The 27,537-nt window shown below is 58.6% G+C and overlaps 9 protein-coding genes across 9 annotated transcripts; 4 read left to right on the top strand and 5 right to left on the bottom strand.

The window, feature by feature from the left end:
- Positions 1-1,190: 1,190 nt before the first annotated feature.
- PSEUBRA_005950 (uncharacterized protein) lies at positions 1,191-3,908 on the bottom strand (the record flags this gene model as incomplete). Its single annotated transcript, XM_016439343.2, has 1 exon — positions 1,191-3,908. One exon carries the CDS (start codon positions 3,906-3,908, stop codon positions 1,191-1,193), a length of 2,718 nt encoding a protein of 905 aa, XP_016289665.2.
- Positions 3,909-4,149: 241 nt separating this feature from the next.
- On the bottom strand, positions 4,150-5,571 carry PSEUBRA_005951 (uncharacterized protein; the record flags this gene model as incomplete). The annotated part of the gene is made up of 1 exon (XM_016439345.2): positions 4,150-5,571. One exon carries the CDS (start codon positions 5,569-5,571, stop codon positions 4,150-4,152), a length of 1,422 nt encoding a protein of 473 aa, XP_016289666.2.
- A 251-nt stretch (positions 5,572-5,822) lies between these two features.
- PSEUBRA_005952 (TIM-barrel domain, IGPS-like protein) lies at positions 5,823-6,677 on the top strand (the record flags this gene model as incomplete). The annotated part of the gene is made up of 1 exon (XM_016439327.1): positions 5,823-6,677. One exon carries the CDS (start codon positions 5,823-5,825, stop codon positions 6,675-6,677), a length of 855 nt encoding a protein of 284 aa, XP_016289667.1.
- Positions 6,678-6,908: 231 nt separating this feature from the next.
- On the bottom strand, positions 6,909-9,842 carry PSEUBRA_005953 (Zinc finger, C2H2-like protein; the record flags this gene model as incomplete). Its single annotated transcript, XM_059465695.1, has 1 exon — positions 6,909-9,842. One exon carries the CDS (start codon positions 9,840-9,842, stop codon positions 6,909-6,911), a length of 2,934 nt encoding a protein of 977 aa, XP_059321697.1.
- Positions 9,843-11,816: 1,974 nt separating this feature from the next.
- On the bottom strand, positions 11,817-18,155 carry PSEUBRA_005954 (uncharacterized protein; the record flags this gene model as incomplete). Its single annotated transcript, XM_016439344.2, has 1 exon — positions 11,817-18,155. One exon carries the CDS (start codon positions 18,153-18,155, stop codon positions 11,817-11,819), a length of 6,339 nt encoding a protein of 2,112 aa, XP_016289668.2.
- Positions 18,156-20,151: 1,996 nt separating this feature from the next.
- Positions 20,152-20,898, top strand: PSEUBRA_005955 (Small GTPase superfamily; the record flags this gene model as incomplete). Its single annotated transcript, XM_059465703.1, has 2 exons — positions 20,152-20,182; positions 20,267-20,898. The coding sequence occupies 2 exons, from the start codon at positions 20,152-20,154 to the stop codon at positions 20,896-20,898; spliced, it is 663 nt and encodes a 220-aa protein (XP_059321698.1).
- A 447-nt stretch (positions 20,899-21,345) lies between these two features.
- PSEUBRA_005956 (uncharacterized protein) lies at positions 21,346-21,749 on the top strand (the record flags this gene model as incomplete). Its single annotated transcript, XM_059465708.1, has 3 exons — positions 21,346-21,441; positions 21,517-21,631; positions 21,703-21,749. The coding sequence occupies 3 exons, from the start codon at positions 21,346-21,348 to the stop codon at positions 21,747-21,749; spliced, it is 258 nt and encodes an 85-aa protein (XP_059321699.1).
- A 382-nt stretch (positions 21,750-22,131) lies between these two features.
- On the top strand, positions 22,132-23,628 carry PSEUBRA_005957 (Taurine catabolism dioxygenase TauD/TfdA; the record flags this gene model as incomplete). The annotated part of the gene is made up of 1 exon (XM_059465715.1): positions 22,132-23,628. One exon carries the CDS (start codon positions 22,132-22,134, stop codon positions 23,626-23,628), a length of 1,497 nt encoding a protein of 498 aa, XP_059321700.1.
- A 223-nt stretch (positions 23,629-23,851) lies between these two features.
- Positions 23,852-26,092, bottom strand: PSEUBRA_005958 (PAS fold; the record flags this gene model as incomplete). The annotated part of the gene is made up of 1 exon (XM_016439334.1): positions 23,852-26,092. One exon carries the CDS (start codon positions 26,090-26,092, stop codon positions 23,852-23,854), a length of 2,241 nt encoding a protein of 746 aa, XP_016289671.1.
- Between the last annotated feature and the right edge of the window lie 1,445 nt (positions 26,093-27,537).

Below are 27,537 nucleotides of genomic sequence, written 5' to 3' on the forward strand. Positions count from 1 at the left end.
CTCAGCGACGTCACAAAACGGCATTCTTCCTGCCGCGGCACAAGCGAAGCGCACAAACCTGGTTGACTTTCAGGGCCAAGAAGGCGTGCAGCCTCGGTGACCGAATCACGGCGCGGAAAATTCAAGCTCAGACCGATGCCTCAAGCAAGTCAACGAGTGAAGCTGCGGTTCGGCGCTGCCGATCCAGCCTGCTGCTGCTAGGGCAAAAGAATCACACCATTGCCGTCCATGACTATTGTTTGAGGAAGACTCAGTCAGCCTCTGCGCAGTCCCGGGCTGCCGAATGGGAAGAGGCCGAAGCGAAGCGTGAGACTCACCAAATCGAAGCGCTTTCCGAAAGTCGCCCATGGAGTCTGCTGACGCTTGTCGAAACCTCGCACTCATACAACACCGGCTCATGCGCCGAGACAGAGTCTTTGAGCGCAAGCCGGGGCTTCGGCTTGTGATGACTTGGTCATGTCGCTTGCTCACCGAACGAGACATGGCGCAGGACTGAGTGTCCGACACAGAGTCATGATCGACCTCGGCGATGAAGCGGCACATTCCACACGGCTAACTTAGCCATGCGTTTGCTGCATCGACAGGGCGGTGCAAAGTCCAACGCGCACGTTGTCTTACGCAGGGGATGGTGTCGGTTCTCACCAGCTTTGTGGTTCCTCTTGTCCAGCAAAATTTCCAGCCTGAGTCCAAACAACGCCGCCCTTCTGCGCCACCACACAGAGCATGCTTTCCACTCGGCCTTCTTGCCTGCTTGCCGCGCCGAAGAAGCTGTACGGCGCCATGCAGCCACAAATCGCCTGCCGATCATGAGCTGGCGGCTCGTTAAGCTCGAAAATCCCTCGAATTTCAAAGAGCGCGCGCATCAGAAGCCGGGTCAACCCCACTTTTTTTGCACAGCAAGCCGCGATTTCAGGGTCTAGAGTTCTGCTGTCGTTTCCAAGAGCCAAGCTTTTGCCAAGGCGGGGGAACATACTGTACCGATGCTTCTCAAAGCAGGGCCGAGAAGAGAGTCATGTATGCTGCACTGCGGTCGACATTGCTTACCAGTGCCGAGTGTGGAGAATCTATGAGAGACAACGTGGGCACGACTGAGTTGTATGAAGTATAATAAGCTCGATGAAGACGATGTGAGAGCGCCGCAGCCGACACCCCGATGGCTCTAAAGTATGATATCGAAGGCCTAAGGATGGCTACGAGCACTTCTCCCACTCCGGCTTCCTGCCCCCCGACACTTTATCGAACCAGCTCTTCCTCGACCCGTTGCGCTTCGTCGACTCATTCCGCTTCATCTTCCATCGCCAGTGCCGCTGCATTACGTGCTGCTCTGGCGACCCGCGCTCACCGAGCCAGTCGATCAGCCATGCGTCCAGCACGGCCATCTGCCTCGCGGCCACGGGCGGCGGCAGGTGCTCCTCGATCTCGAGCACCGTCAATGCTACATGCGTCGTCGACGGTTGGATGTTGAGCTCCTTCATCCATCCCAGTAGGTCGACCAGTTGGCGTCGAGAGGTGCGCGCATCCGTGAGCGAGCCAGTTGAATGCTGCAGATGCAGCAGCAGTCGGAGGTAGTGTTCAAACAATTCCGAGGTGAACGACAGCGCGCTCAGGTCGGCCGTCGGCACCGTCATCGTCGATGGCCCGGCGTGCTTGGACCGGAAGACCGAAGCGAGCCACTGCTCCACCCTGTCCCCCACCGATTCGCCCGACAAGATCCACCCGGCGGCTCCATTCGCCTCGAGCTGCGCCCGCAACGGGTTCTCGTACTCGGCTAGCTCGGGGTGCTTGTTGAACAGCAGCGTCCGAAACACCTCGCGTCCGAATCGCGCATCGATGCCTGATTCGCCCTCGTCGCGACACGACGCTTTGAGTAGCATCGCGAGCACCGGCGCGTCGGGAAAGAGATGGATCGTCTGTTGGTACGCCTCCCAGAGCGCATCGACGCCCTTAGCTCCACACGCTTGCAGGCCGTTGAAGACGACCGTCGCGAGAATGGTGTCCGGTGTCACTTTGTAAATCGTCGCGTCTGAGCTCGTTGGAGCGGAAAGAGCGCCGGGTTGGAACGTCTCGAGATCTGCCAGGGCTGGTCGGACGAGGCTCGGCACTTCGATCTCCTTCAAGTTGTCGCAAGTCTTGGCCGGTTTGGCAACGCCTTGCTCGCACCAAAGGTGGAGCTGCTGCATGGCCGTCTTGACCTCGCCCAATCCGAAGAGATTCTGCAGCAGAAGTGACAGAGCTGCGGCATTGGGCAGCACCCCGCGCATCAACATGGCCTGCCAAATCGCCAGAGCACAATGGGACTTCTTGCGCAGCAGCATGCCCTGCATCGCCACCGAATATGCGTGCACACGACGCCTCGACTGCAGCATCGCCTTTGACAAGTCGTTCATCTTCGAAGACGCTTTTACGTTCGGATCGTCGCGATCATTGGCGGTGATGCCGAGCATGGAGAAGATCTTGCTCACACGCACGTCCCCGCTCCTGCTCATCACCCCGAGTAGGTCGAGGCAGATGCCCATTAGATCCCTCTCCTTGTCCTTGCGCGACACCGGCCTGTTGAGGAGTCCTCTCGAGTCCGTTTCGCTATGCAGCAGTCGTTCAGCTTGCAGAAAGATCCGCCATGCATCTTTGCGTCCCTGCTGGGACCTCGCCAAGGCCTTGGACAGCAGCTGAAGGTCGAACCCTGTGATCGCCAGTCCGTGTCCTTGCTTGTATTGCTCGTACGCACGGAAGTATCGCCACGTCCGGTGAAAGTCTTCCGCATTTCCGGCAACAATGATCGAGCCCCGTAGCGCTCGCCGTTTGAGATCTGCATCTGTACCGTAGTCGTGCTGCAGCAGACGGTCCATCATGACGATATTGACAAACTGCTTCGACGAAGCGGACTTGTTCGACGTAGTTGTCACCGAGCGTTCGATGCTGGCGATGCACTGCCGAATGACCTTGCCGCGGATGTCATCGACCGCATTGGCACCTTGGAGGCTTTCGAGTCGGTCGAGAACCTGCATGACAGCTCGGCGAGCTCTCTCGTCCGGCAGCCATGTACATGCAGACGTCAGAGAGCCGATGAGTTCCGCATTGGAGGCTGCTTGAGCGGGAACCGCTTCGACCAATGCCAACACCGCTTCGGTCAACCGGGGCATCAGATGCAGCGCTGCTCCGTGTTCCTGGACTATGCTTTTACTGAGGCTCGAGAGGCAATATCGAAGTACCTTGTAATACTCTGCTGGCTTGTTGGCGGTCTGTATGGAGCTGATGGACATGGTGAGAAGTGCCAAGGCGTCCGAGATCTCGGAGGGCGTCGTGACCATGTGAATGGTGCGCTGAAGTATGAAAGCGGGCCATCGGCCGTCGGCTACGCTCATCATATGTCTGCGAACGTCGGGCCAGCTGGTGGCGAGCATGGTATTGCGGAGATCGAGGAATTCCCGAACGTCGATGTGAAGGTCGTGAATATGCTTTTGAAACAAAAGGCGGAGGTCTTCCCTCGACATTGATTCACCAGCGGCATCTGATGTCAAATTTTCGCTGTCGAGAACGCCGGCTAGAGCCTCGTCTAGCGTTTGCGCTTCAAGGTAATCTCCTTCGTACGCATCCGGGACGAGCAGATGCAAAAGCTTGGGGAGGCTGATTTTGCCGAAGGACCCGAGTGCTTTGGGCGGCTTGCGCGACTGAGCGAGATTGTCAGAAACGAGCTTGGGGTCGGGGTCCGTAATGCGTGGGTCGTCGAGCTGGACGCTACTAGAGCCAGCGTATGTCGCAGAGTATGAAAGGGACGAGGACGATATGCGCCGGACACTGAAGCTGTTTCGACTGAGCCTGGAATAGCTAGGTCTCGCCCGAGCTGCCAGGCCATGGTTGACCGCCTGCGAGACAGCAACGGTGGCTGTCCGCAATGACGTGCCTCTCATTCCGGCAGCCTACAAGGGCGGTCAGGTCGCTACCTTCCTTCCATGGTGGTAGATGCTTGAGTCGTTGCTACCGTGTTTGTCTCGCTGGTTGGTGGTGGTGAAAGTACGAAAGGTCGTGAGCAGCATCACACGCTCCTTCCAAATTATCCGCAACGCTCACCGAGATCCGAATTCTTCTCAACCAGATTTTTGGCAAATGGAAAAGGAAAAGCAACATAGTAATTGGGGTATCAAAATTGCGCTAAAAAAGACATAACCTCTTCTGTCGTTCGGAGACCAGCTTGACGATCTGATCAGCGACGACTTTAGCGAACTCGGAACTGTTGATATGGTGCTCGAACACTTCGATGCTGACATTACACCTCTGGGCATCCTTCTTTGATTGATGCTCGTCGACCGTCTTTTGGATGCTGTCCAGGAGGGCCTCTCTAGCCTCGGCGTCATCCCATACGCCGTCTGCTCCATCCATGGCCGAGATGCCAGCTTTCGGAAAGAGGATGCGTATTGGCGCTGCCTTCCTATCTCCGGCAAGACGCTCGAGCCCCTTGAACAGGTTGCTGACGAGGTGGCGTCCTATCTCCTTGCACTGCTCAGCAGAGGTGCGAACCAACGTCACCTGGCTGTTATGCTCGTACACCGGTGTGCCGTTTCTCGTATGATGCATCGGTCCCTTATCACCTCCCTCCCTCACCTCGTAGTGCGACGGAAGGGAGGACAGCGAGCCGAAGTTTATCATATCGAGCGCGCCTACCGAGACAATTTGCGGCACGCCTTTCTCAGCAGCGGCGGTGAGACGATCCGGACCTGCGGAGAGGACGCCGTCGTAAACATGATCGCAAATTTCGGTCGTGGTGAGGTCGATGACAGCCGCAAAGTAGCCTTCCCGGATCAGCCGTTCCATGCTTCGACCTCCAGATCCTGTGGCGTGGAAAGCGACCGGCTCGTAGCCTTGCTGTTTGAGCAGATCCGAGATCTGGTTGACGGCAGCTGTTGTGACGCCAAACATGCTGATCGCGATCATGGGCTTGTCGTTGTGCTTGTTGGTCGACGACGAGGCTGACGCATCTTGTTGCTTGGAGTCATGCCACGCGTGTGCCATACCGGAGATGGCTGCTAGAGCCGATCGAAGTGTGGTCAAAGTGATAGCGTTGAGAGAGCCAGAGATGTCGCCAACCGAGGGCATGATGCATATATCGCTTTCGCCCAGGAACTCGCTCACGTCGCCGCTGGCCATAGTGGTGAGCATGAACTTGGGCAGACCGATGGGGAAGGCGGTGTCTCGCATGATTGAGGTCGCGAATGAAGTGTTCTGGCTGCCACCAAAGGAGGCAATGGCATCGATGGCACCGTCCTTGTGCAGTCTCGACAGCTCATGCAGACATGCAGTTCGTAATGCTTCGCGGAGAGCAGACCTTTCTGAGGGAAGGTCGCCATCGTTTTCGTTCGGACGAAGCTCTAGCAGCTCTTTTGCGCTGTAGCGCTTCGAGTTTGCGCCCAAATCGAACGACGACGGTCCTTCGAGGGGCTTGTGGGTGCTGACATCTAAGACAAGGACATTGCATCCTCGCTGTTCGAGCCAAGAAGTCGCGAATTGATACTCAGCCTTCTTGGTATCGAGCGTGCCAATCAGCGCTACGGCCGGCTTGCTATCGTCCTTTATCATTCTTGCACGGCTGTCGCTCCGTTGATAGGGTCCTCAGTCGTGTCCGACGACTGTCGTACTGGTGGTGAGAATGATCCGTTCGTGAGCCAGAGAGAGACCACAGCTCGTTGTTCGGAAGACGCAGCAGGACCCTTGAAAAGACGCCGAAGAGACGGCTCGAAAATTGTGGAGGAGAGTGCACGGGGCATGCTTCGGAGCTATCCTTCCCTTCTTCACCATCACCTTTCTGCCTAACAACTTTGCCCAACACCATGTCGAGCTATAGCGAGCCACCAGCGGACGGCAGAGAGGCGGCGGACCGGCTCCGCTCCATCGTCAAAAGTGGCAAGCCCATCATCGGTTCTGGCGCGGGCATTGGCCTAACGGCCAAATTTGTCGAGAAGGGAGGGGCCGATCTGATCATCCTCTACAACTCGGGGCGGTACCGCATGGCGGGTCGAGGCTCGTTGGCTGGTCTGATGCCCTACGGAGATGCCAATGCGATCGTGGTCGAGATGGCTGCCGAGGTTCTTCCAGTGATCAGCCACACACCTGTGCTCGCAGGCGTGTGTGCTTCGGACCCCTTCCGATCCATTCCCAAATTCCTCCGTCAGCTCAAGGAGATTGGGTTTGTCGGCGTTCAGAACTTTCCCACCGTCGGCCTCATCGATGGCAACTTCCGAAAGAACCTCGAGGAGACCGGCATGGGATTTGAGAGGGAAGTCGAGCTCATGCAGCACGCCAAGCAGCTCGGGCTTCTGACCACGCCCTACGTTTTCAACACTGAAGAAGCGGAAAAGATGGCGAAAGTGGGTGTCGATGTAATCGTGGCGCATATGGGTTTGACGACTAGCGGCAGCATCGGCGCCCAAACAGCAATGAGCCTGGACGATGCTGTCAAGCTCACCTCAGATATCACGGCAAAGGTGCATTCCATCTCACCAGAGATCATGGTACTGGTACACGGGGGTCCTGTCGCTTCGGCATCCGATGCGCAGTACGTACTCGACCGTGTCAAGGGTCTGGCTGGTTTCTACGGAGCCTCGAGCATGGAGCGCCTCCCTGTTGAGGTCGCCCTGGAGGACAGCATGAAGGAGTTCAAAGGCCTCAAGATTTCTGCAAAGTAGCTCCCCTTCGAATCTCAAACATTAGGCACACACCGGACGTGCCTGTGTTTTGTGCTATGAGGAGCAGACGGATTAGCATTATCGAGTCAACAATGAGGAGATCGCGTCGGTGGTATAGTGAGGAATGCGCGCCGTGCTGTGAAGTAGCGCATTGCACCGACGGCGAATTCAAGATCGAGTATGATCGGTGGCCAGTCACCGCATGCCACTCGCACTGCTTGGGTATGAATACTAACGCGAGGCCTTCGGACTCGTTGAGCCCTTTCGATCGCCAAAGCTGGGTGCGAAACGAGTCGACATCGCACCCGCCGAAGTCGACGGCCTTCGCGTCAGACCTTCTCTCGTCGAACCACGGCGGTCGTGCACCAGCGAGAGCCGGCGATCGGTATCGTGATCCTCTACGTCGCTCGAAACACCCTCGCGAGAAGACGACATTCGACCGTGTCCGTTTTCGCCGAACCGGGGCGCGGGGGCATCGCCCGAGGTGAGCGGACGAGACCAAGCGCTCATGCGTCGACCCGAGCCAAACTCCCCGTCTCCTTGCAGCAACGCAGTGATGGAGCTCGATCCAGGTCGGCTGCTCAGGCCATGGGACGATTTGAGTGGCGGAAGCGTCAATCCTTGTCCAAAGAGACCGGCACCGCTGCTCGATCCAGGTCGAGAGCTGCTGCCGTCTTCGCGCAAGCCAAACGAGACCGCCGCGCCATTGCTCGAGCCAAGTCTGCGCGAGATGACGTGCGCATCTGGAGCCGTGCTCGAGCTGGGTCGTCGCCAATCCGAGCCGTACGCGCCAGGTCGCAGAGATCCAGCATTGCTCTCGCGAGGCAGAGGTGGGGGCTGAAACATGAATGGAGATGCGTTGGTGGGACTCGTGCGACGCTCCGAGCTGTCGGTGTGCAACCTCGTTGGCAGATCCGCTTCTCGCGCACCATAGGAGGAGCCGAGCCTCGGCCGATCGGTCTGTGAGCCAAGCAAGTCGAATGCTGACCCTCGGCGGGCGGTCGAGAGGCGGGAGTCCCGACGTTCGTCCAGTGGTGGCAATTGCGCAGAAAGAGGCGGAAGATCGTCGAGATTGGGCTGGTGTGAGCCGCGACGTCTTGCTGCCATGGATGAACCGGAAGTGAGCGGTCGACGGTCGTGAAGTTGATGGTCGAAGGCTGCAAGCCTTTGCGTGGACATCGTGCCTGGTCGGCTCGCACTGAGCGCAGCAGACGTGCCTGGACGACTGACGCTTGGCGTGATGGACGACAGAGGAGGCAGCACTGGGCGATTTTGCGAAGTGAGGGGTCGACCGCCATGCGCGCTGCTGGGTGGCCTTCCGTGCGAGCTTCCTGGCGGCGGAAGGAGCGGTGCTGCGCCTGCATCGAACGACGCGCGGATGCCGCCACGCGAGGGTGGTGGACTGCTCGCGCGTGCTCGCTTGGCCAACGTCGGCGTGCGCATATGCAAGTGGGCTGACAGGGTCGATTCGAAGTGAGATCTCTGCTCGGCGTCGCGCGACATTCCATCCGCGAAGCTGCTGTGGTACTGAGATGCGAAGGTGTCTTCGTTTGGCGGCAGCAGACCAGCGTTCGAATTGCGGTAGAAGGGGTTCGAGAAGGCCGAATCTGGAGCAGCATTGTCGGCGAGCTCGGCATGAGGACCTGCATAGTGACTTCCGGCAAGCGCCGTTTCGAGAGGTGGCCCGCTTGGGCGCCATTCCTGCTGCGAGGCTGCTGCTGCCCCAAATTGGCCTGACGCGCGCCTTGCTGCGAGTTCGGGGACGGGACGGCCATACTGATCGTACGATGTGATATATCTATCCTCAGGACCGTCGAGCAAGAGCTCGGTCTGATAGGCTGGCTGAGGCGCACCATAAGTGGCGCTAGGATCGGGCGCAAAGTATGGTGCTTGCTGCTGAGCGACGTGCGGTGGCAGGTCAAAGGGCGGAGCGACCGCCCCGTACGAATCAGATGGGCCTGCCTGGCTGATGTCGGCGAGGTGCTGCCCATATTGAGGCGCTTGAGCAGGCCAAACATTCAAAGAGCCGACCTGAGCGGGCGCTGCGTACGACGCGGTTGCAGAGATGGAGGCCGCCGGATTTGCCATGTCGTAGGCGGTAGGATATCCCGAAGCGGCGGGATGCATGCCTTGGACCGGCGACTCCGCTGCGTGCGGTGCATTGTGACTAAGAAGAGGCGGCGATCCGAAACCGTCGGTGCTGGGATTGCGACCTGTCCTGGTAGCTGCGCTCGTCTTGCCAGAGCCTTTGCCCCTTCGAGCAGTGTGATTGTGACTGGCGATCAAGGCGCCCGGTGAGCTGCTTTTGCCGAGCACCTGCGCATGAGCATGTTGAGCTTGTGCGGCCGACTGAGCGAGCGAGGCATGCAGCGACGAAAGCTCCTGCATCATCATCTCGTTGCGCTCGGGCATGTCCGCGTGAACCGTCTGAGCATGCTGACGAAGATTGTCGAGGCGCGAGAACGCCTTGCCGCAATGGCATCGGAAGGGACGTTCGCCTGTGTGCTTGCGGACGTGACGAGCAAGATGTTCGCTTCGGGTGAAGACCATGCGGCAGTCACCGAACCCTCTGCACTGGAACATGGTCACATTGCCGCTGCCATCCTTGTCTCCGTTTGCGTCATCGGGTGATCGGTCTGCTTGTGGCTTGGATGCATCAGCAGCTGCAGTGTCGTGAGATGGCGGCGAGTCCTTGCGCGGACGTTTATTGCGAGGGCTTGGGTTCTGCGAGCTCTTGACATCTTCTGGAGCCGGATAGCCGTTGGATGGGCCAGTAATGGGGTTGGCCGACGAGCTGGCCAGATGTGGTGGTGGGTACGGCAGGAAACTGGCCTGTGATGCGAAGCCTGGTGGTGCTGCGATGGAGGATTCGGCGTAGGGCAGAGGCGCTTCGGGTTGAGGTTGTGATGCATACGCGAAGGGACGTCCTTCAGCGTATGCAGCCTCGCGATACGAGACAGGCGGCGGCTGCGGTCCGCGAACAGGATAGGAGGATGGGCCTGCTTGCATACCTGGTTCAAGCTTGACAGCGCCAGGCGGGTAGGGCTGATCGGTTCGAGCTGGAGCGACAGGTGGACTCATGACTTGGGTAGGTGGAGGATGGAATTGGCGTGGATCATGGTAGAAGAGATTCTGCTGATGCTGGGGAGCAGAGGCGGTCTCCATGTTGTATTGGGGATGTGCGCTGGCGCGGTACTGTGGGGAGGCAGTTGATGCACCGACGTGAGGAGACAAAGCGCTGTGCTGCTCCATTCAGAGAGAGATGTGAGGATTACAGCCTCGCGTTGATGCGCTGACGCAATGAGACAGAAAAGAGGTGGGTGTGCATGAGGTGAGAAGCTTGTTTAGGTTGTTGGGGCCTGACGGGAAGCGCGGTCTATGAATGAGGTCGATGCAGCTGCGTTCGACGAGTAGAGATGTGCGCACGCTGTCGAGTCCCTGTCGGGATGCGAGGAGGATTCGCAATGCGTTGGTTGGTGTGGGCGAGGCTTGGCCAGGATTCTTCGATAGCCAAGAAGGAGCCGCGCTCAGCTCAAGCTCGAGCTTGAGTTTGACAATGCCCACGGCGGTGGAGCGAATGGACGGGCTCAGCGAGAAGGGCAAGGACGCGAGTGGAAGGGTGCCAAGTGGGCTGGTGAAGATTGTCTGATCTCGAGGCAAACCTTGAGATTGAGCAAGATTGCGGTCTTGGCTCTCTCCGTGTGACAACGGAGAGTAGGTGGGACGCGCCGGCAAAAGCGAGTTGTTGCAAGACGATGCCGAAATGATCGCAACACTGCAGCGCCTTGCAGATGAAGGTCGGATGACTCTAGGAATGAGCTCCAGAAGGAAGGCGAGAGCGATGGATGCCAGAAGAAGCGTCCGAAATTGCGAGTGCGCGTCTGCGTGTGCGAAACGCGGAGACAGGATGAGTCGGCGATGTGATGGTCGTGACCAGACGCCGATAGTGCTGTCGACGAGTGAGCGGATTGGTAGGGGACGCAGAGAGATGGTTTGGAGGATGAGCGCAGGCAAGGTTGTAGGTGGATGCAATGTGTCAAGTGCGACCCTGAGTGAGCAAGCAGAAAGGCGATATCGGTGAAAGGCGTCTCTCCTTGTCTCGCTCGCTCACTCAGGCTCACGCACGCTCTCTCTGGAAAGCCAGCTCTGAGTGGAGTTGGAATTCGCGTGATTCGCCGTCCTGTCACATCCATCCGCCTTTCTGGCTCTCTCCTTCTCATTGCATGACTTCACTCATACGATATTTCACGCGAATACCCGTACAAACACACATACCCGCCCAGGCTCCTTCATCTTCGCTTGAATCCGAGAGCCAGGCACCGACAGGCACAGACACAGGTACAGGCGCCACTTTGTCCTGGTTTAGCGCTCTGACTTGTTCGCGCTAAGGAGCACACACGCGCCTGCGCAGAAAAGGGGGGCTGCGCGGCTGCTGCGCTGCATCCGCAGCAAGGAGAGAGAGAGAGAGGAATGCATTGCCATGCCAGTCTTTTTGGTGGGGTGAATTGGGGCGGCGGCAGGCGGGGGGCCAAGCGGGGCTGAGCAAACATCCAAGCCACAACCGAGCTTTATCCTTCCTTTCCTTTCAATCTGGGCTGGCTGCAATTCCAAAATCGAAAAAGACACTCCTGCGCATGAGAAAGCCGCAAACGGCAGCCGCTGCAGCCCGCAGCAAAGGAACAAACCAGAACAAGAAGGGCGCTGGCGCCCAGTCACGAGTCAACAAAGAGATCGACATCACACGGAGCAGCGCGTCCCGATTTGTCAAGATGCGGAGACTCGAGCTCAATCTCGATATTCGATGCTGTAATAGCTTCGGCCAAGATCGGACAAGCCTAACCATATTCTGAGATTTCGAGCTTCTGCTACGTCGAGTGTCGAGCACTTGTCTAACGCTCGCCGCCTAAACGCGCCGCAGTCGCAACAGGAGCCGCAGCAGATCTTGGACCAGGACCAATTCATCTGGCTTCTCGGCATGGTTGCGGCTCATCATTTCCACAACACAGAGGAAGCTGCGTAACTCGCGCACAAGGTTTTCCTCGTCAAAGTTGATAGTAAAAATACAGCATCCATAATCCATCTACTTGAACACCTCGTCAGGCCGTCTAGCCTGTATCTTATCGGGGACGTCGACTGCGCCTAGGCCTGAATGTCGTCCAACGCGTGCCTGTTCAACAAGGTGTAGATCTCAGCCTCGACCCTGCTGCGGTGCGACTCGATGTCGTTGGCGTCCACGATCGGGGTGCCTTGCCAGCTGTCTGCGCCGCCGCTGAAGGTGCTGGGCGAGCCGCGGTTGAGCCCAGGCGACCTGACCTGTTGGGGGCCGAGATGGAACTCGAACTTGGCCGAATCCTTCCCTTGGGCTAGAACGTCGAGGAGCGAAGCGAGCTGCGCATCGTTGTGATACATGATGCGCGTTGGCGAAGGCTCAGCATCAGTGACGGCGTTGCGGAGCCCCTGCTTGTGCGGCGTGGCCATGTCGAACGTGTCCTCGCCCATTCCTGCCGCGACCGCCTTGGGCGCAGCGCGAGGCCGGGTGAAGAAGCTTCTCTCGTCTTCGTCCGCGGCTGTCCTGCTGGAGAACGGCGCCCATGCCTCCTGCTCGCGCTCAAAACTGCCCAACTTCGCAGACCCAGACGCCTCACTCCATTCCTGACTGTGGCGCATGACCACGGAATCGACACTATTGCGATCCGCCAGGCCCGCAATCACCTGCCAGACAACGCTGCCGTCGGCGCGCTCGGTGACTTCGATGTGTCGAGCCGGTGGAGGTACGCGCGACCGGCGCGGGAGAGACTGTGCGTCGTCCGAGCCGGGGCTCTCGGGCTCGCCACTCTCGTCCGGTGTCCCGGAGATGTACATGTCGTACAGACTGCCCGCGTAGTCGCTGCCTCCCAAGCCGGAAGCGCGGTTGGAAAGCGAGCCGTCCGCTGTCAGCGTCGCCGCCGAGTTGAACGTCGATAGCCCTACCGCGGGCAGGTCTGGCTCTGGCAGCCCAGCGGGGACCACTTTGGCCGGCGAATCGACGTCGAAACTTTGGGTGGCATTGGCGCTCGTAGGCACGGGCTCGTCAACAGACGTGGCGAAGCGGCGCGACTTGCGACTGGAAAAATGGAGCGATCGTCGGTCGTAGTCGCCAAAGTCGATGCTGCCGGACGGGATGATGATGGTTCGTCGCACGATGGTGTCCCGCAACGATTTGCGTGGGTCGGTGGGTCGGCTTTGGGTGCGAGGCTGCTGCGTTGCTGCCTCGACTTCAGCATCGAGCTGGGTTTGCTGCGGCGTGACAGAAGACTGCATTGTGCGCGCGAGCGCCTCATCGACGGTCTCCTTTGCGCTCGCGACCTTGAGCGGCGACACTGCGAGTGAGAGCGGTGAAGCTGGCCTCGGCGTCTTGGTCTCGTTAGCGTCACCGATATTAAGGGCAGCCAGGGGAGCCAGGATGTCCGGGTTGCTATTCTCGCTATAGTCCATGCGCTCCGACGACCTCGAGAGTGTCGTGTCCGTCGACTGCTCTTGCAATTGTGTTCTGCCACCAACATTGGCGTGCGAGTACGTCGGGCTGACTGCTCCCTGCACCGCTCGCAACATGTCCGAATCGCCGCTCTGCTCCTCGGCCAGCTCAAGAGCACGCTGCTCGGGCGACCGGCCGATGATGGCAGTCGGGATGTAGCCCGGATCGCCCGGAAGAATTACCTCGGAATCGCGCTTGAGCACGATCGGCGTGCGCTTCTTCTTGCTCTTGCTGCGCGGCATCAACGTCGAGTCGATGGGCAGCGTGTAGACGGGCGAGGTGGGTGAGATGGGCGAGCGCAAGCTGCTTGCGTGGCCGGTCGACGAGGATGAGGATGGCATGCGTGGCGGCAATGTCCAGGGCGTGGAGCGTTCGATGACAGGTGGCAGCGGCGGCAGCTCTGGTGTGACGGGCGCCTGTGGTGGTCGCACCGGCGGCTGCTGCGAGAAGAGTGCCGAGGACCGAGCTGCTGCGCTGAGCTCAGGTGGGAATGGCTCGATCGTGGCTCCGCCATAGGCCTGCTCGTTCTTGCGGCGGTTGATCTTGGAAAAGATGCGCGAAAGGCTTCCACTGTTGGCTCCGCCATTCATGTACGGGTGGTTCGGATGGACGCCGGGGCCCGTATCACTACTGCCTTGTCCTTGAGAAGCCAATGCATCGCCAAAGCCGTCGTTGCCGAGTCCAAAGCTGTTGTCGGGCGTGGCCTCGTGGCCGAACGAGCTCGACCTGCGGCGATGGAAGTAGTTGCTGCTCTTGCCGATGCTCCCCATCTGCGAGCCGCGTGATGGACTGGCTTTGACGTGACTTCGCGCGCTGCTGGGCGACTTGGTAGGAGCGGTCGGTTTCTCGAGCACCGGCGAGATAAGGGTAGCGTGATCCAATTTCTGCGTCGTCGAGATGAGTTGCGGCGACGAGATCTGCTTGCTGACTTTCTTGAATGACTTTTTGCGCAAGATACTCTTTGTTCGGAAGGGCGGTGTCGGGGTGACGCCATCGTCCGTCCCCTTCAGGGCTCGAGTAGCAGCACTGGTCTGCGCGGCGACATCGTCCAACAGGCGAGAAGGGTCCGCGCCCATGTAGCTCGAATTGGGGCTCATGCTGGTGTCGAAAAGATCCGGCGTCATATCTCCCTGCTGAGGACCGTAGCGATCCCACACATCCTCTGGAAGCGTCGTCTGCACTTGATGTCGAGGCGAGTCGCCCACGGCCGCCGGGCTGAAGCTGTTGCCTTGGTACAAGTCCGCAAGCGGGAGGCGAGGACTCGTGTAACCGACATTGAACGGGTGGTCCTGTACAGCATTGGTAGCAACAGCGTACTGCGAATCATGCGTCGAGCTGGGCTCTTCCGGGATGGGTGGGGACTCAAACACGGTCTGAGAAGGCAGACGAGATGCCTGTTCGACCGCCTGCGACAGGGAGAATGACTCACGATCCCGATGCCCATTGAGCTCAAGAAGGCTGGGCAGACCGCTGAGCGATCCGGTGCGACTGTGCAGCACGGGCGAAGTAGGACGGTGGCTCGTGGTAACGTCGTACATGACCGCTCGAGGAGAGATGGGTGAATCCTGACCCACCGAGGTCGCTAGGCTGCCGCGCGTCGGCGCGTTACGATCCGTGTTGATGAGGCGCTCATTCCCACTGGGGAACAGACCACGGGCTTTGCTCGTTGGAGTGCTGGCTGCTGGTGTCGACCAATTTGGCTCAGAATCGAAGACCAGATTGGGCGACGCGAGACCTTTGGACTTGGCGTCAGCGAACTTTTGCTGCTGATGGTCAAGAACAACGCTGTCAGCTTGGATGCGCGGCACAGGCAGAGGAGGGACCGCCTCTGCTCCGTTGGTGGCTGTTTGAATGAGGCGATCCTGGAAGTTGGCCATCTGGTCAAAAGTGATGCCAGTTCCCGCTAGACGTTCCTCAGCGATGCCGGGTGGGAAGTTGGACACTGGGCGCTCAGCCTTCTGCGGATCCGATGCCGAGGCCATCTTTGCCCACAGATCTTCGTCGTCATTTGAGTCGACCAAGACGTCTTCGCCGGAGGCGTTGATGCTAGCAGTGTCGACTCCTTTACTCCCATACATGGCTCGCCATCCCTCAGCTTGCTCGGGGTCCGCGGAGGAAGCCTGCATCGATCCGCTCCCGTTAGTCGATACTTGCAGCTCGGGTACTGGTGCAGGTCTCGGAGGAGCCGACAACGTCGGCAGCAAGCTGTCTCTGGCGGTCGAAACGCGGGCCGAGTGCGTTTGAGATTGCCGCTTTGTGCTGTTGAGAGAAGCATTGCGCTGGTGAAGGCTGGTACTGGTGGTGCCAGTCTCCGGAGAGCTGGTTGCCGCCGCACGATCACTGCCTGATGCAAATGCAGCTAGACTCGGCACGTGAGGCGAAGCGATGCTCGGGACGGTCGAGGTCGAGTTGCGCACGTTCTGAGCGCTTCGCAGCGCATTCGAGGCATCCAGGACGGAGCTCGGTGTCGGTTGTGCGTTGGCACTGGCTTGACCCGCCATGGATTGCAATGCAGCCGTAGCAGCAGGTGAGATGGCGGAGGGCGGCTTGAATCCTGACGCGTAGTCGTGCATGAACGCAACGGACGAAGGCGGCGGAAAGTAGTTGGGAGATCGAGCGGTGCGGCTCAGCAAAGGTGGGGGACTCATGGCACCCGATGACCTGCGCGAAGCAAGGCCTGCGAACATGCTCCCCTCGGACGAGCCGGTGTTGGACCGATTGTGATGTCGGTAGTTGCGTCGTACGCTGGAAAGCGAAGGCTGATCGCGCAGGGGAGGTTGAGGTGCCATGGCTCTGCCAAAGGCCAGCCTGTCAGCTGACGGTTTGCGACTGTGTGAGCCCTGATAGAGTGCAGATGAACCTGTCAAACTGGATCTGACCGAATTGCCGCCGCTGACGACGGAACCGTCTCGTGACAAGGACGATTGGGCTGGACTCGCAAAGAAGGCGCTGGATGTCATCTCTGGTGTTCGATCGGGATGCGCAACCTGACTCTGACGGCCCGTGGGCATAGGAGGGGGAAGCATGGCGCCAACAGGCGGCCGCTCCGGTGCTTGTGCGATCGCGGCTGCCGGAGCGACAGCATCTGCCTCCTGGCGGTCTGATTGAGGACCGTTGATAGTGGACGCCGTGGAGACAACGCGCGATGCCTGGGGCTGCGCGTCTCGTGCTGTGACCGTTGACGTCCGGTCCGAAGGCAGGGCAAGCATGGAACCCGCGAACGACTGGCCCGAGACGGAGCGATGTTGATTGTCGTCAGGCTGCAACTGAAGCGACGAGCCGATTCGAGGAGTTGTGTCGAGACTAGAGTCCGTGACGGTCTGGAAGCTGTTCGAGGGGGCGAGGGACCGGGCTTCCGTGCCCGCGTGTGCCTCGTTCAGGGTGAAGTTAGAGAAATCGTCCGGCAGCGCGCCCGGGATGGGACCTGGGAGCGGAGAATGCAGAGCAAGATGACCTTGTTCGATGTGAACCGCGTCAAGAGTGGGCTGCGTAGTCACCGTGTGGTCTGCCGTGTCATCGTCATCGTGGTAGCGAGACGCGGTATCGTGCTGATTTGAGCTGACAGTGCTGGAGCTGACGTGCCCGGAGCTGGCAGTCCTTGTGCGGACTGTTCCCGAGCTGACGTCCGAGGAGCTGACGGTTCCGGAGCTGGGTTGTCGGGAATCAAGCGCCCGCACGTGGGACAGAGCTGAGGTGAAGGAGATGACATCGCTTTCCATCGAGGATCTCTGTGGAGCGTGGTGGGAAGGTGCTGTTGATCTGGCGGGGACACTGAATGAGGGTCCTCGTTCCAAGGCGATGAGGCCGAAGACTTCGTCGAGAGCAGTGCTGACGCGTTTGAATGCTTCAGGAGAGAGCGTTGTAAGCAGGTTCGAGTCTTGCGAGGTACGCGGGCGCGAAGACGGGTCGAGGCCAGGCACATTCAGCAAGCCCTTTGAGCTTGGTCCGTCGCCCAGTCTGTTGTCCTGGACGTCCGTCGCAGCCGACTCGGTAGTAGCGTGCGAGTGGTGGCGTGAGTCGTCGGCAGAAGTTGCCAGGGTGGTGTTTCGAGACGAAGGTGAATCGGACTCTGAAGTGAGCGAATTCAGCGGCTCATCTGACTTGGAGTGATTGCGCTCTCGCTGGACACTGCGAATGTAGGCGTGGTCGCGCTCTGCGCTCCTACCAGTGAAGGAGCTGTTGCCGGTTTTGGACATGGGCGACGAGGCATCAGCTGCACCGGCTGGGTAGTCGGGGATGGCGGAGAATTCACCTAGCGATTCGGCGAGCGTGGAGAGCTTGTTGGCGTTGTTGCTTGACGAGGTGCCCCACAGACCAAAGCCGTCGGTGCCGGTGTTGTAGCCGCTGCGCCACGAGTCGACGCCGTCGCCATTGGTTGCAGCGCGGCGCTCGTTATCGAAATCCCGACCCTCTTGGCGTGCTTGTGCTTTGAGTTGCTCAATGATTTCGTTCTCCTCGTCCTCAGTGAGAAAGTGAACCTGGCTCGATGGGCCTTGTGCAAGATTGGTCGCCCTTGCACGTGCACGCTGGGCGCGTAGATGAGCGCGCATGGCGTCCGGAGAAACGAGGGAGCCATCGGGAGCGCGAAGGAGGGTGAATCTGCGGGAGAGGTGAGGCATGATGAGCGACTGTCGAAAGTCGGTGGAGGAGGGCAATACGTGATCCAAGCTCTGCTTCTTCTGCTGCGGAGGAGACGACGGCAAGGGTGGTGATGATGGCCCCGCTTTCGCTTTGCCTTTTCCTTTTGCTTTTGGTGATGAGGTCGAAGCCGCTGCTGCCTTTTGCTGAGCCTTGAGCGACGACCGAGGAAGGGACGGCGCCGAGGCGATGAAGATGCCAGCACGAGGGGGCAGGTCGGACTTGGATGTGAAGGATGAGTAGTCTGTCGGAGGCGACTTTGGGGATCTGGGCTGTGCAGTGGCCGCCGCCTTCTTCTGCAGCCGCTTCTTGAAAGAGTTCATCATCTTGGGCGACGTGACAGGGCAGATGTCGGTCTAAGGATCACAGATGACGTAGGTACGTATCGAAATATCGCATCTGATCCGACGAAAGAGGGTGGTACGATGTGAACGGAGGCGGCAGGTCGGTGTTTCCGAAGAGTCGGCTCGAAAAAGGTGCAGCTGACTTTGCCCGAGACGCTCACGTCGGTCGCGTGTTTGGGTGTCGTCTAGGGTACACCAATGACGTTGACAACCGCTCTGAACGAAGCGGTCAGATCGTGGTGGTAGCGGAGGGTAAGGAAGCTTCGGTTGAAGTGAGTGGATGGATGGAGGTCTCAAGTCACCACCATCTTGGAAAGCGAGGCGCCATTTCCGAGCGGCGGTTGCACGGCACACCTGCCAGCCGGCGCGTGGCACCACACACACACGCACAACACCCTTTCACCCGCAGCTCCCTGAGACATGGCATATTTTTTCCCTTTTGGCCTCTCACGGAGCAGGGCCTGCAAAAAAAAGAGCCTAAAAACTCGTTTACCCTGCCTAGCCGATCCTCTTCCTTTTCAGGGTTCTGTTTCGAGAGAAAAACAAAATGGAAAGAATTCTCGATGAATTCCGGCACTGAAAATGCAAGGATGAAGCGAGCAGTGACAGCATCTGCAGCATGACCATCAGGCGAGAAGCAGCTTGAAGCAGGGACAATGCTAAGCATGTTTGCTTTGCTCATTGTCAAATGTCGGATCCGCGCCGTCTCGTTGTCTCGGCGTGAAAGGATTAAAGGCATGCAATCGCGTCAGGAAGTGGCTGGATCGGGTGACTCAGAGTGGAGCCCGATGAGTCCAACCTCAGCGCTGGCCTGCTGGAAGTATCACTCAGAGCGATCAGCTTAGCGCCCCTTACTCGGGACATCTGATGCTTTCGGCTTTGCGTAATCCACGATAGCCACTGTCTCCTTCGACGAAACGAGGCGTCCGGACAAGGCGTTGCAAATCGACACTGGCTGCAGGCACAAGGGCCTCTCAAGCTGCTGCTTCGGTATATTCAAAAGCCGACCCTCTCCCGCCCTGTCAACGCTTCAACGCTCTAAAGCCTATCCGTGCGTGGCGCTGTTGTAGGCTCCCACCTGTCTTCATCTCGGCATAGGCCGCTCGCCGAGGACCCGACGGCCACCGCTGCACGTTCGGACCGATGCCGCGACGGAATTTAGGCGTGAATACGGTACCGACCGTGCTTTCCCTTTCATCGTGGATCCTCGTTGGCCTGAGCTCGCAACCGGGGCGCCAAGCAGCAGTCTGCGCTGTCAGCATTGTCAGATCAGCTCGTACAAAGATAGCACCTTGGAACAGGCGATCAAGTCGAGCATGAACAGAGCTGCAGCATTGCCGCCCTCTTCTTTCAATCTGTTTCACCAAGGCGTCGCTGTTCCTGAATATTTTCTTGACAGCGTCACACGCAGGCAAACACGCACGCCGCACGTCGCACGCCGCCGCCGACCCTTCCGACCTTTTTTCGATTCCGCGGCTCGCTTGCTGGCTTAGCCGAACAGGCGTGGGAGCCAAAAAGCTTCTTTGTTCGCCTTCACGTTTGCTTTGTCCTCAAGTGACCGGTGTGCTTGCTTGGCAGACCTAAGGTGGTCGCACGCACATGGCCGACGGCGCTTCTTTCTCGACCACCATCACGCTAAGGCATCGCAGCAAGGCTGGCATCACTGCTGTTCAGTCAATTCGCGAAAAGACGCTGACCTTCGATCAGAACTGCCAGCCGGGTGACTCTCGCGCACGGTGCAAGCATCTCTTCCCTCCTCATCGATCGTGGTCCGCCACTCGCCCGCGTATAAGGACGGCGGCCGGTTATGAGCTGATCCGTCAGCAACCAGCACGGCAGCTTCACGGACCATCCCGCACTCATTCGCTCAGACTCGTAGCTGGATAGGAGGAGCCGCACCCGCCAGCTTTCGAACGGATCCGTTTGGACGACGCACAACTCAAGAGCATCGATCGGCCCAGACAGCTCTGCAATCAAGATGAAGGAGGTGCGCGTTGTCATTATGGGAGGTAAGTTGCTGATGATCGTCCACACGAAGCATCTCAAGTCGACGCTGACCCTTTATCTCTCATTCCTGCTCGATGCTCTACTAGGCGGTGGCGTCGGCAAATCCGCCCTCACCGTCCAGTTCGTGCGCAATGTATTTGTCAGCACCTACGACCCCACCATAGAAGACACCTATCGCAAGCTCCTTGTGATCGACGCGCAACAATGCATGGTCGAGATCCTCGACACTGCCGGCACAGAACAATTTCTCGCGCTCAAAGAACTCTACATCAAGTCGGGACAAGGCTTCATTCTCGCCTTTTCGCTCACCTCCTTAGCCAGTGTCAACGAGCTCGGTCCGCTTCGAGAGGCAATCGTACGGATCAAGGACACGACCACGATACCACTCGTGTTGGTGGGCAATAAGTCGGATCTCAAGGCGGATCGGCAGGTGCCGAGGGAGGTTGGGACGAGCCTGAGCAAGGCTTGGGGCAATGTGCCCTATTATGAAGCGAGTGCTAGAAAGAGGGTGAATGTGGACGAGATCTTTGCAGATGTGGTGCGGCAGATCAGGGCGTTCGAGGCGATCAATGGCGGATCAGCAAATGGGAGAGGGAAACGGCAAGGGTCATTATCGCATGGCTTTGGGTTTGGCAGCGGAAAGGAGGAGCAGGTGTCCGGAAGCGGGAGTAGCTTCGGAAGCAAGTCGAAAGATCGCAAGAAGTGCGTCATCATGTGACAGTTCAAGGACATTGCATCGGCTCGAACGACCACCACATACTGACCGGAAGAGGTCAACATGGCATCGTGGCCTTCAGTGCTCTCTCCTCGACGAAACATGGACCCTCGTCGATGGACTCAATCATCTTGCCGGCGCGCAAGACCATACCCTCCCTATATACCCTTGTTGCTTTGCCTTGTCACCCTCACGATCGAATGAAGCGCTTGTCCCGTCTAGCCACTTTTGAAGCCATCGAATGCAGCCGACGGAGACGACTGGCATCCATCAAGTCCGAGAGAACATTGATGCCCTTCAAGGAGCCCTCTCCATCACCGAGGTGTCAGGCGTGGAACCTCTCGTCGAAGGAACTGCCGCTTCCTGCAGAGCAACGCGTTCTCAGAGCCAGAAAATCGCTCCCACCTTTGCACAGCCCCACCACACTCCCAATTCTGCCACATCACCGACATGACCGACATCAGCAGCCAGCGAGATGAGTTGCAGAAGCAGCTTCAGACGCTCAACGTGCTCGAGTTTGAGCTGAGATCCCTGAAGCCCAATGCGGTAGGTCTTACAGTCGAACGCTCTTTCTCGCAGCTGCCACTTGACTAATGCGTAATTGACTGTTGCGCCGAACAGCAAGTCTACAATGCCATCTCGACACCGCTCGAGACGCCCTTGATAGCACATTCCCATGGTCAGACGGCCATGTTCCCCAATCTCGATGCAAAGACCGCATTGGAGGACGTTCAAAGTAAGTCGATCTACAGAAGACCCAGCTTCGTTGGGGAATCTCGCACTGACTTCGACTCCTGGCAAGTGCAGAACAGAAAAAAGTCTTGCTAGCCAACTTGCAACAGCTCGAGCAATGAGATCACGCTGTCACTCGTCACCTTCGCTGCCTGTGATGTTGCTAATTATGACCCGAGCTCGAGGAGGGGATGGACCATGGACGGAGAACTGCGTGAGACCTCAATGTGATTCCGTAAAAGCAGAAGTGGAGTGTCTGAGCGCTCTGAGCGCCGGCAGCTGTGATTTCTCCATGAAAGCGTCCCATTTCGATGCACGCGGCTTTGCCGAGAAGGCGGAGATCAGAACCCTCAATTTGGACCAGCGCTTGTCATCTCAACACCATCATCTGCACATTCGTTTTTTACAGCTGCATCACCCTAGACTCTCATAGTATCACCAAAAGACGATTCGCGGAACCCGCTACAATCCTAGAGACCGTCAGCAATTACCCACGCACGCACCATGTTTCGGCAGCTCCCGAGGCTGGCCCCTCGCGCCGGTGCGGCTCGTCCGACACAGCTTCGATCCCTCGCCGTCACATCACATTGTCTCCCTCAGCCCGTCTCATTCGGGGCCCGTCCTCGCACCTTCCACACGCGCTCGCGGCTAAGCGTCCAAGCCACCACCCCACCATCCGCCGAAGCTGCGACCCCGACCTCTTCCACCAGCACCGGCTCGACCTCGTACACGGATGGTGGCCCAACTCTCCCCGGCGTGTCCACGGACACAAAGTCCCGTTCGGTTTACATCACCTGGGCTTCGGGCATCACGTCCAAGTTCCATACCCTCTGGCTGCGCGATCACTGTCGTTGCCCCTCATGCTACCACCCAACCACAAAGCAACGCCTGCTAAACACCTTTGAGGTCAATCCCGAGTCCGAACCGTTGCATACGGAGTCCACGACCGAAGGGCTACTGGTACACTGGCCGCTGCTCCCATCGGAGCGAGGTGAGGGGGTGGGGGAGGGGGAGTTTCACGCAAGTGTTTACCCATGGCGCTGGCTGATGCGCAACTCGTACGCGCCCGTCCTCAGTCCTGCCGAGGAGACGGGTAAGACGCTGGACAAGGTGTTGTGGGGCAAAGGCATCGGCTCCTCTCCACCGACGGTCAAATATGACGACGTGATGGGCAGCGACGAAGGAGTCTTGCGGTGGCTCACCAAGGTCGCTCAGTACGGCTTTGCGTTTGTCTCTGGCGTCCCACCGACTCCCACGGACACAGAGGCGTTGGTGAGGAGGATCGCCTTCATCCGAGAAACCCACTACGGCGGGTTTTGGGACTTCACTTCCGACCTAGCGCACGGGGATACAGCCTACACAGACCTCGCACTGCAAGCCCACACAGATACGACCTACTTCACCGACCCTGCTGGTCTGCAGCTCTTCCACCTGCTCAGCCATACCGCCTCCAAAACGGCCTCCTCTTCCGCCACAAAGGGACCCAGTGGCGGCTCATCCCTCCTCATCGACGGCTTCCTCGCCGCTGCCGTGCTCAAAGACGTCCATCCCTCTGCCTATCAAACTCTGTCCACCGTTCGCATCCGTACGCACTCGGCCGGCGATCCACACACCATGATCCGTCCCCTCCTAGACTCCGGCTACCCCATCCTGGATCACGACCCCACAACGGGAGAACTCACCATGGTGAGGTACAACAATGACGATCGCTCCGTCCTCCGCGTCTCTGACGACGAGGTGGAACCGTTCTACGACGCTTTGCGCAAATGGCACGAGATCCTCACCAACCCCGAAGGCGAGTATTGGGTCCAACTCAAACCGGGGACTGCGATGATCTTTGACAACCACCGCGTGCTGCATGGCCGAAGTGCGTTTGTCGGCAATCGCAGGTTGTGCGGGGCGTATGTGAATCACGATGATTATCGGTCGAGATTGAGCGTGCTCCGCGCACAGGAGGCAGAGGGGCGCAGTGAGAGAGGCGTCTGGGATGACGGCCTCTGATGCCGACAAGGATCGATCAGCAACACAAAGTGCTCAGAAACACTCATTCTGTATAACTGCGCACAATGAGCAAACAGACAAGAGCGAGAAAAGATTGCGCACGTTCGCGACCAGAGTAACCTAGAATACAGAAACGAAAGCGAGGATAGTGTACAGCCGCCTGACCTGGCGGGAAACAAAGACATGAAAAGAGTCGTCCATCGGGTATGAGGAGCAAAAAATTTTAAGAGCAGGCGGCGGCGGCGATAGGGGAGGAGCTGTGGCTGGACCTCTTCCTGAGCGCGCTGAGCTCGTGGCGCAGCTTGCGGTTGGCATTGTGCAGCTTCTGCATCTCGATGAGCCACGAGCCGCTGTGGAAGCCGGTCAGCTCGGAGAAGACCGTGTTGGCCGCATCGCCGGCCGTCATGACGGGCACCGAGGTGCCGTTAGCCTGGAACGCCGAACCACTGAGCGAGCCGCTGCTGGTCTGCGGTTGGTGGTCCTGGTACTGCTGCGCCGACTGCGCCTCGCGGTCCGAGGCCTTACGCTTGGCAGGCACTCGAGGCGAAGGTGCGGATGACGACGACACCGAGTCTTGCTGCTGCATCGAGACGCTTGTGGCGGCGGTGGGGGCGGCGGCGGCTTCAGCTGGCTGTTGCTGCACATGGACAAACGAGACCGAGTTGGATCGGCCGTTCGACGTCCAGGGGTAGACGGTCAGCTTGACAGGCGCCTTGTGCTGCGAGGTGGGGTCCTCGTAGTGGTCCTGCACAGAGATGCAGCGACCACTACGGAGCGCGTCCAGCAGGTCGGACGAGCTCGTCACCATGGGCAAGTCGCGCACATGACGACCAAGCAGGTTGATGTTCTCGATGCCGAGGATCTGCTGGATGGGTCCAGTGGCGCCGAGGAAGATGCCGTTGTGCGAGATCTTGAGCCAGGCAGACAGCTCGACGTTGAGCAGATCCTGGCGGACATCGTTCCAGGGCAGCATGGGCACGGGGTGAGGTCGACCAGAGCAGACGACCACCTTGCGGTGCTTGGGTGGGTCGACCGATACACGACCCGTGGTCTCGATGAGGCTGAAGGTGCCGTTCTTGCACGCCATGCGCATGATGAGGTCGACTCGACGGTGCGCCTTGACAGCCGTAGCATTGTGAGCGTCGGGACCCTCGCCGTCGGCGGAGGGCAACGTGATGGCCTCCTTGAGCTCGCGCGAGAAGGGGCCAATATCGGCGGGATGGCTAAAGTCGACTAGAGGACGGCCGACGATCTCTTCCGGGTGGAACCCGAGGATACGCTGAACGGATGGCGACATGTACAACACGGTGCCCTTGAGCGAAAGCACAAACACGAGGTCGTGCGAGTTGGCCACGACGGCATCCATCCAAGAGTCAACATCGTCCTCGGACGTGGGCACGGCAGCGACATGCGAGGTTGATGCATCCGGCTGTGCGAAGCTGGCAAAGTCGCGGTGGGGTCGACGCTGCTTGGGAGGGGGCGTCCAGGGCATCTCGGGAGACGAACCAATGTGGGGCAAGACGGGATCCGGGGCCGAGTTCTGACGGCGACGCCCTTTGACGGGCGAGCGTGCTTGCTCGACCTGAGCTTCGGCGGGACCAGCATTGCTGTTGGACTTGACCATGTGGCTCATGCGACGTCGCTGCTGGATGGTGAGACGCTCGTTGTGAGAAGAGGCGTGGTTGACCAAGGCATCAGGGCGACCGATCGAGTCAGCGTTGAGGACCGATCGACTAAGGCTAGAGGCGAGCGAGCGTGGACCGGGATGACCAGCATTGATGATGTTGCTCGACTTGACAAGATCGGCAAGGTGGGCCGCGTGGTCCGAAGCGATGTTGCTGTGGTAGCCAGTCAACGAGCTGTTGGCGACAAAAGGCGAGGGCGGCGACGCAAAGCTAGAAGGGCTGAGCTGGGGTGTGGAACCGGAAGCGTCCTTGGCAATCTCGTTGAAGTTCATCATGTCGTCGACGGGAATGTTATTGGAAGGAATGGTGCCGAGCGGGTGCATCATGTCGCTCTGGAGGCTCTGCGCATCCGAGGGCGTGAAGGTGCTAGCGTTGGAGAGACTGGGAGGCATGCTGTCCGACAGCATGGAGTACATGCCGTTGAGACTCGGAGGTCCAGATGGAAGCGTAGCGGTAAAGTCGGAAGGGAGCGACCAGGCGTTGTTACTGGACTTGGAGGAGTCCATCTGGTACTGGCTAGCCAGACCAGGCGAAACGCCGAGAGGCAGCGAAGGCGAGATGCCAAAGATGGGAGCACTGTCGCTGTTGGTACGAGCGACGGGGCCAGGCCAGGCGGAGGCAAAAGCTCCAGAACCGAGGTCGCCAGAGTCGTTGTTGCTGATGTTGGACATGTTGGCAGCGGAGGCGTCGGCGAAGAAAGAGTTCATCATCTTTTCGGTGTCAGCGTCGAAGGAGTTGACGTCGACCCAGTTGGACATGGCAGGGGTGATGTTGGACATTTGGCGTGCTGCTAAGTAGTGGGTTCGTCGAATGTCAAAGAGAGACCGAGACGAGGGCTGTGAGTGCAGAATAGTGCAAGAGAGACTCGAAGAAGGCGAGAGGAGCCAGATGAGAAAATATTGGCCTGAATGGAGGCAGCTGATCCGAAGGTGATTTAGTGCGACAGGATCGCGAGGAGAGCGAGAGAGAGAGTCTCTGACACTATTGAAAGAAGAGTGTCGATTATGTGGGAGATGAAGCGTCGCGAGCTTGGTGCAATGACGTGATTCTACGAAAGCAAGTCTGGTGCAGATTGGATATCAATGTCGAGTGAGATGATAGCGAGCGAGTAGTGGATGTCGAGATGAGGCGCAGTGATGCAGAGTGGTCGAGAATGGTCGACACTGCAAGTGAGAGATGGTGATGATGTGAAACGTGAATGGACGTCAATCAAGAGGGGATGTTGGTGGTGAGGAGGGAAAGGGAAGTTCAGAGCGAGTTTGATAATATCAGTTGCGAGTGAAGCGGCTCAGAGACCGAGCTTCTGCTGTGTTTGCTGCTGCTGCAGACGAAGAGAGGAGAAGAATAAAGGGCACGGCTGCGGTTCGCGGCACTTGAGCCGCCTAGCGCGACGACTTGCCAGGAAAAGGGATTTCTCACGGGCCACTGCTGTTCTGCCTAGAAAGCCGGGGCGGAACAGCTGACCGTGTGGCGAAAATGCGCCCGCCCTGGTACAGCAAAGGGTCTTCAGGGTCCTGGAACAGTGTCAAATCTGTCAGGTGGCAAATGGAAATTACGAGGGGCCAAAGCAGCACTTGACCAGTCAAGGTTGAAGTTTGCGGGCCAAAATATGAATTTTCAATTGGACTCAACGAGCACGGACGCCCACACCGGCTCACTACTTGCAAGCAAATTCTAAATTGTGATAAGAGAAAGAGAGCGTCGGTTGAACAATTAAGACGGGCACGGGAGCATGCACAGGCGACAGCATGGGAGCCATCAACCATGAACGGGATAGCGTGCGCGCGTGTGTGCGTGTCGGAAAAGAAGAGGACTGCGTAACGATACAGCAAGAAGCGTGGGAGCCTGCCGTCATGCTCACCCTTCTTTTGTTCGTTGTGCAACTGGCTCGGCGTCTGTTTCACCAGCAACAACGCCGGTGGGACCGCGGCGATAGACCCTCGATAGACAGCTTCTCTTGTTATCCGAGCGGGAACCGCTTTCCGCGCGCACACACGTCTTTCTCGCATACCTTCCCCTCGAAACAGCTCGGATAGAGTATCATGGCGTCGTTGCTTTAGAGCTCAACTCGGCTTGCCAGAACCGAGAGCTATAGAGCAGAGTCTTTCAACTTTGCAAGTCTTAATTCCCCCCTCTCTTACGCCAAGCGAGGTGAGCCTTACAGAAGTTTCTCAACCTCGCTTCAGTCAAAACGGATTGAGAGCCGCGACGCTGCGGCCTCTTG

Source organism: Kalmanozyma brasiliensis (genome assembly GCF_000497045.1).
Source record: "Kalmanozyma brasiliensis GHG001 unplaced genomic scaffold PSEUBRA_SCAF8, whole genome shotgun sequence".
NCBI classification, from domain to species: Eukaryota; Fungi; Basidiomycota; class Ustilaginomycetes; order Ustilaginales; genus Kalmanozyma; species Kalmanozyma brasiliensis.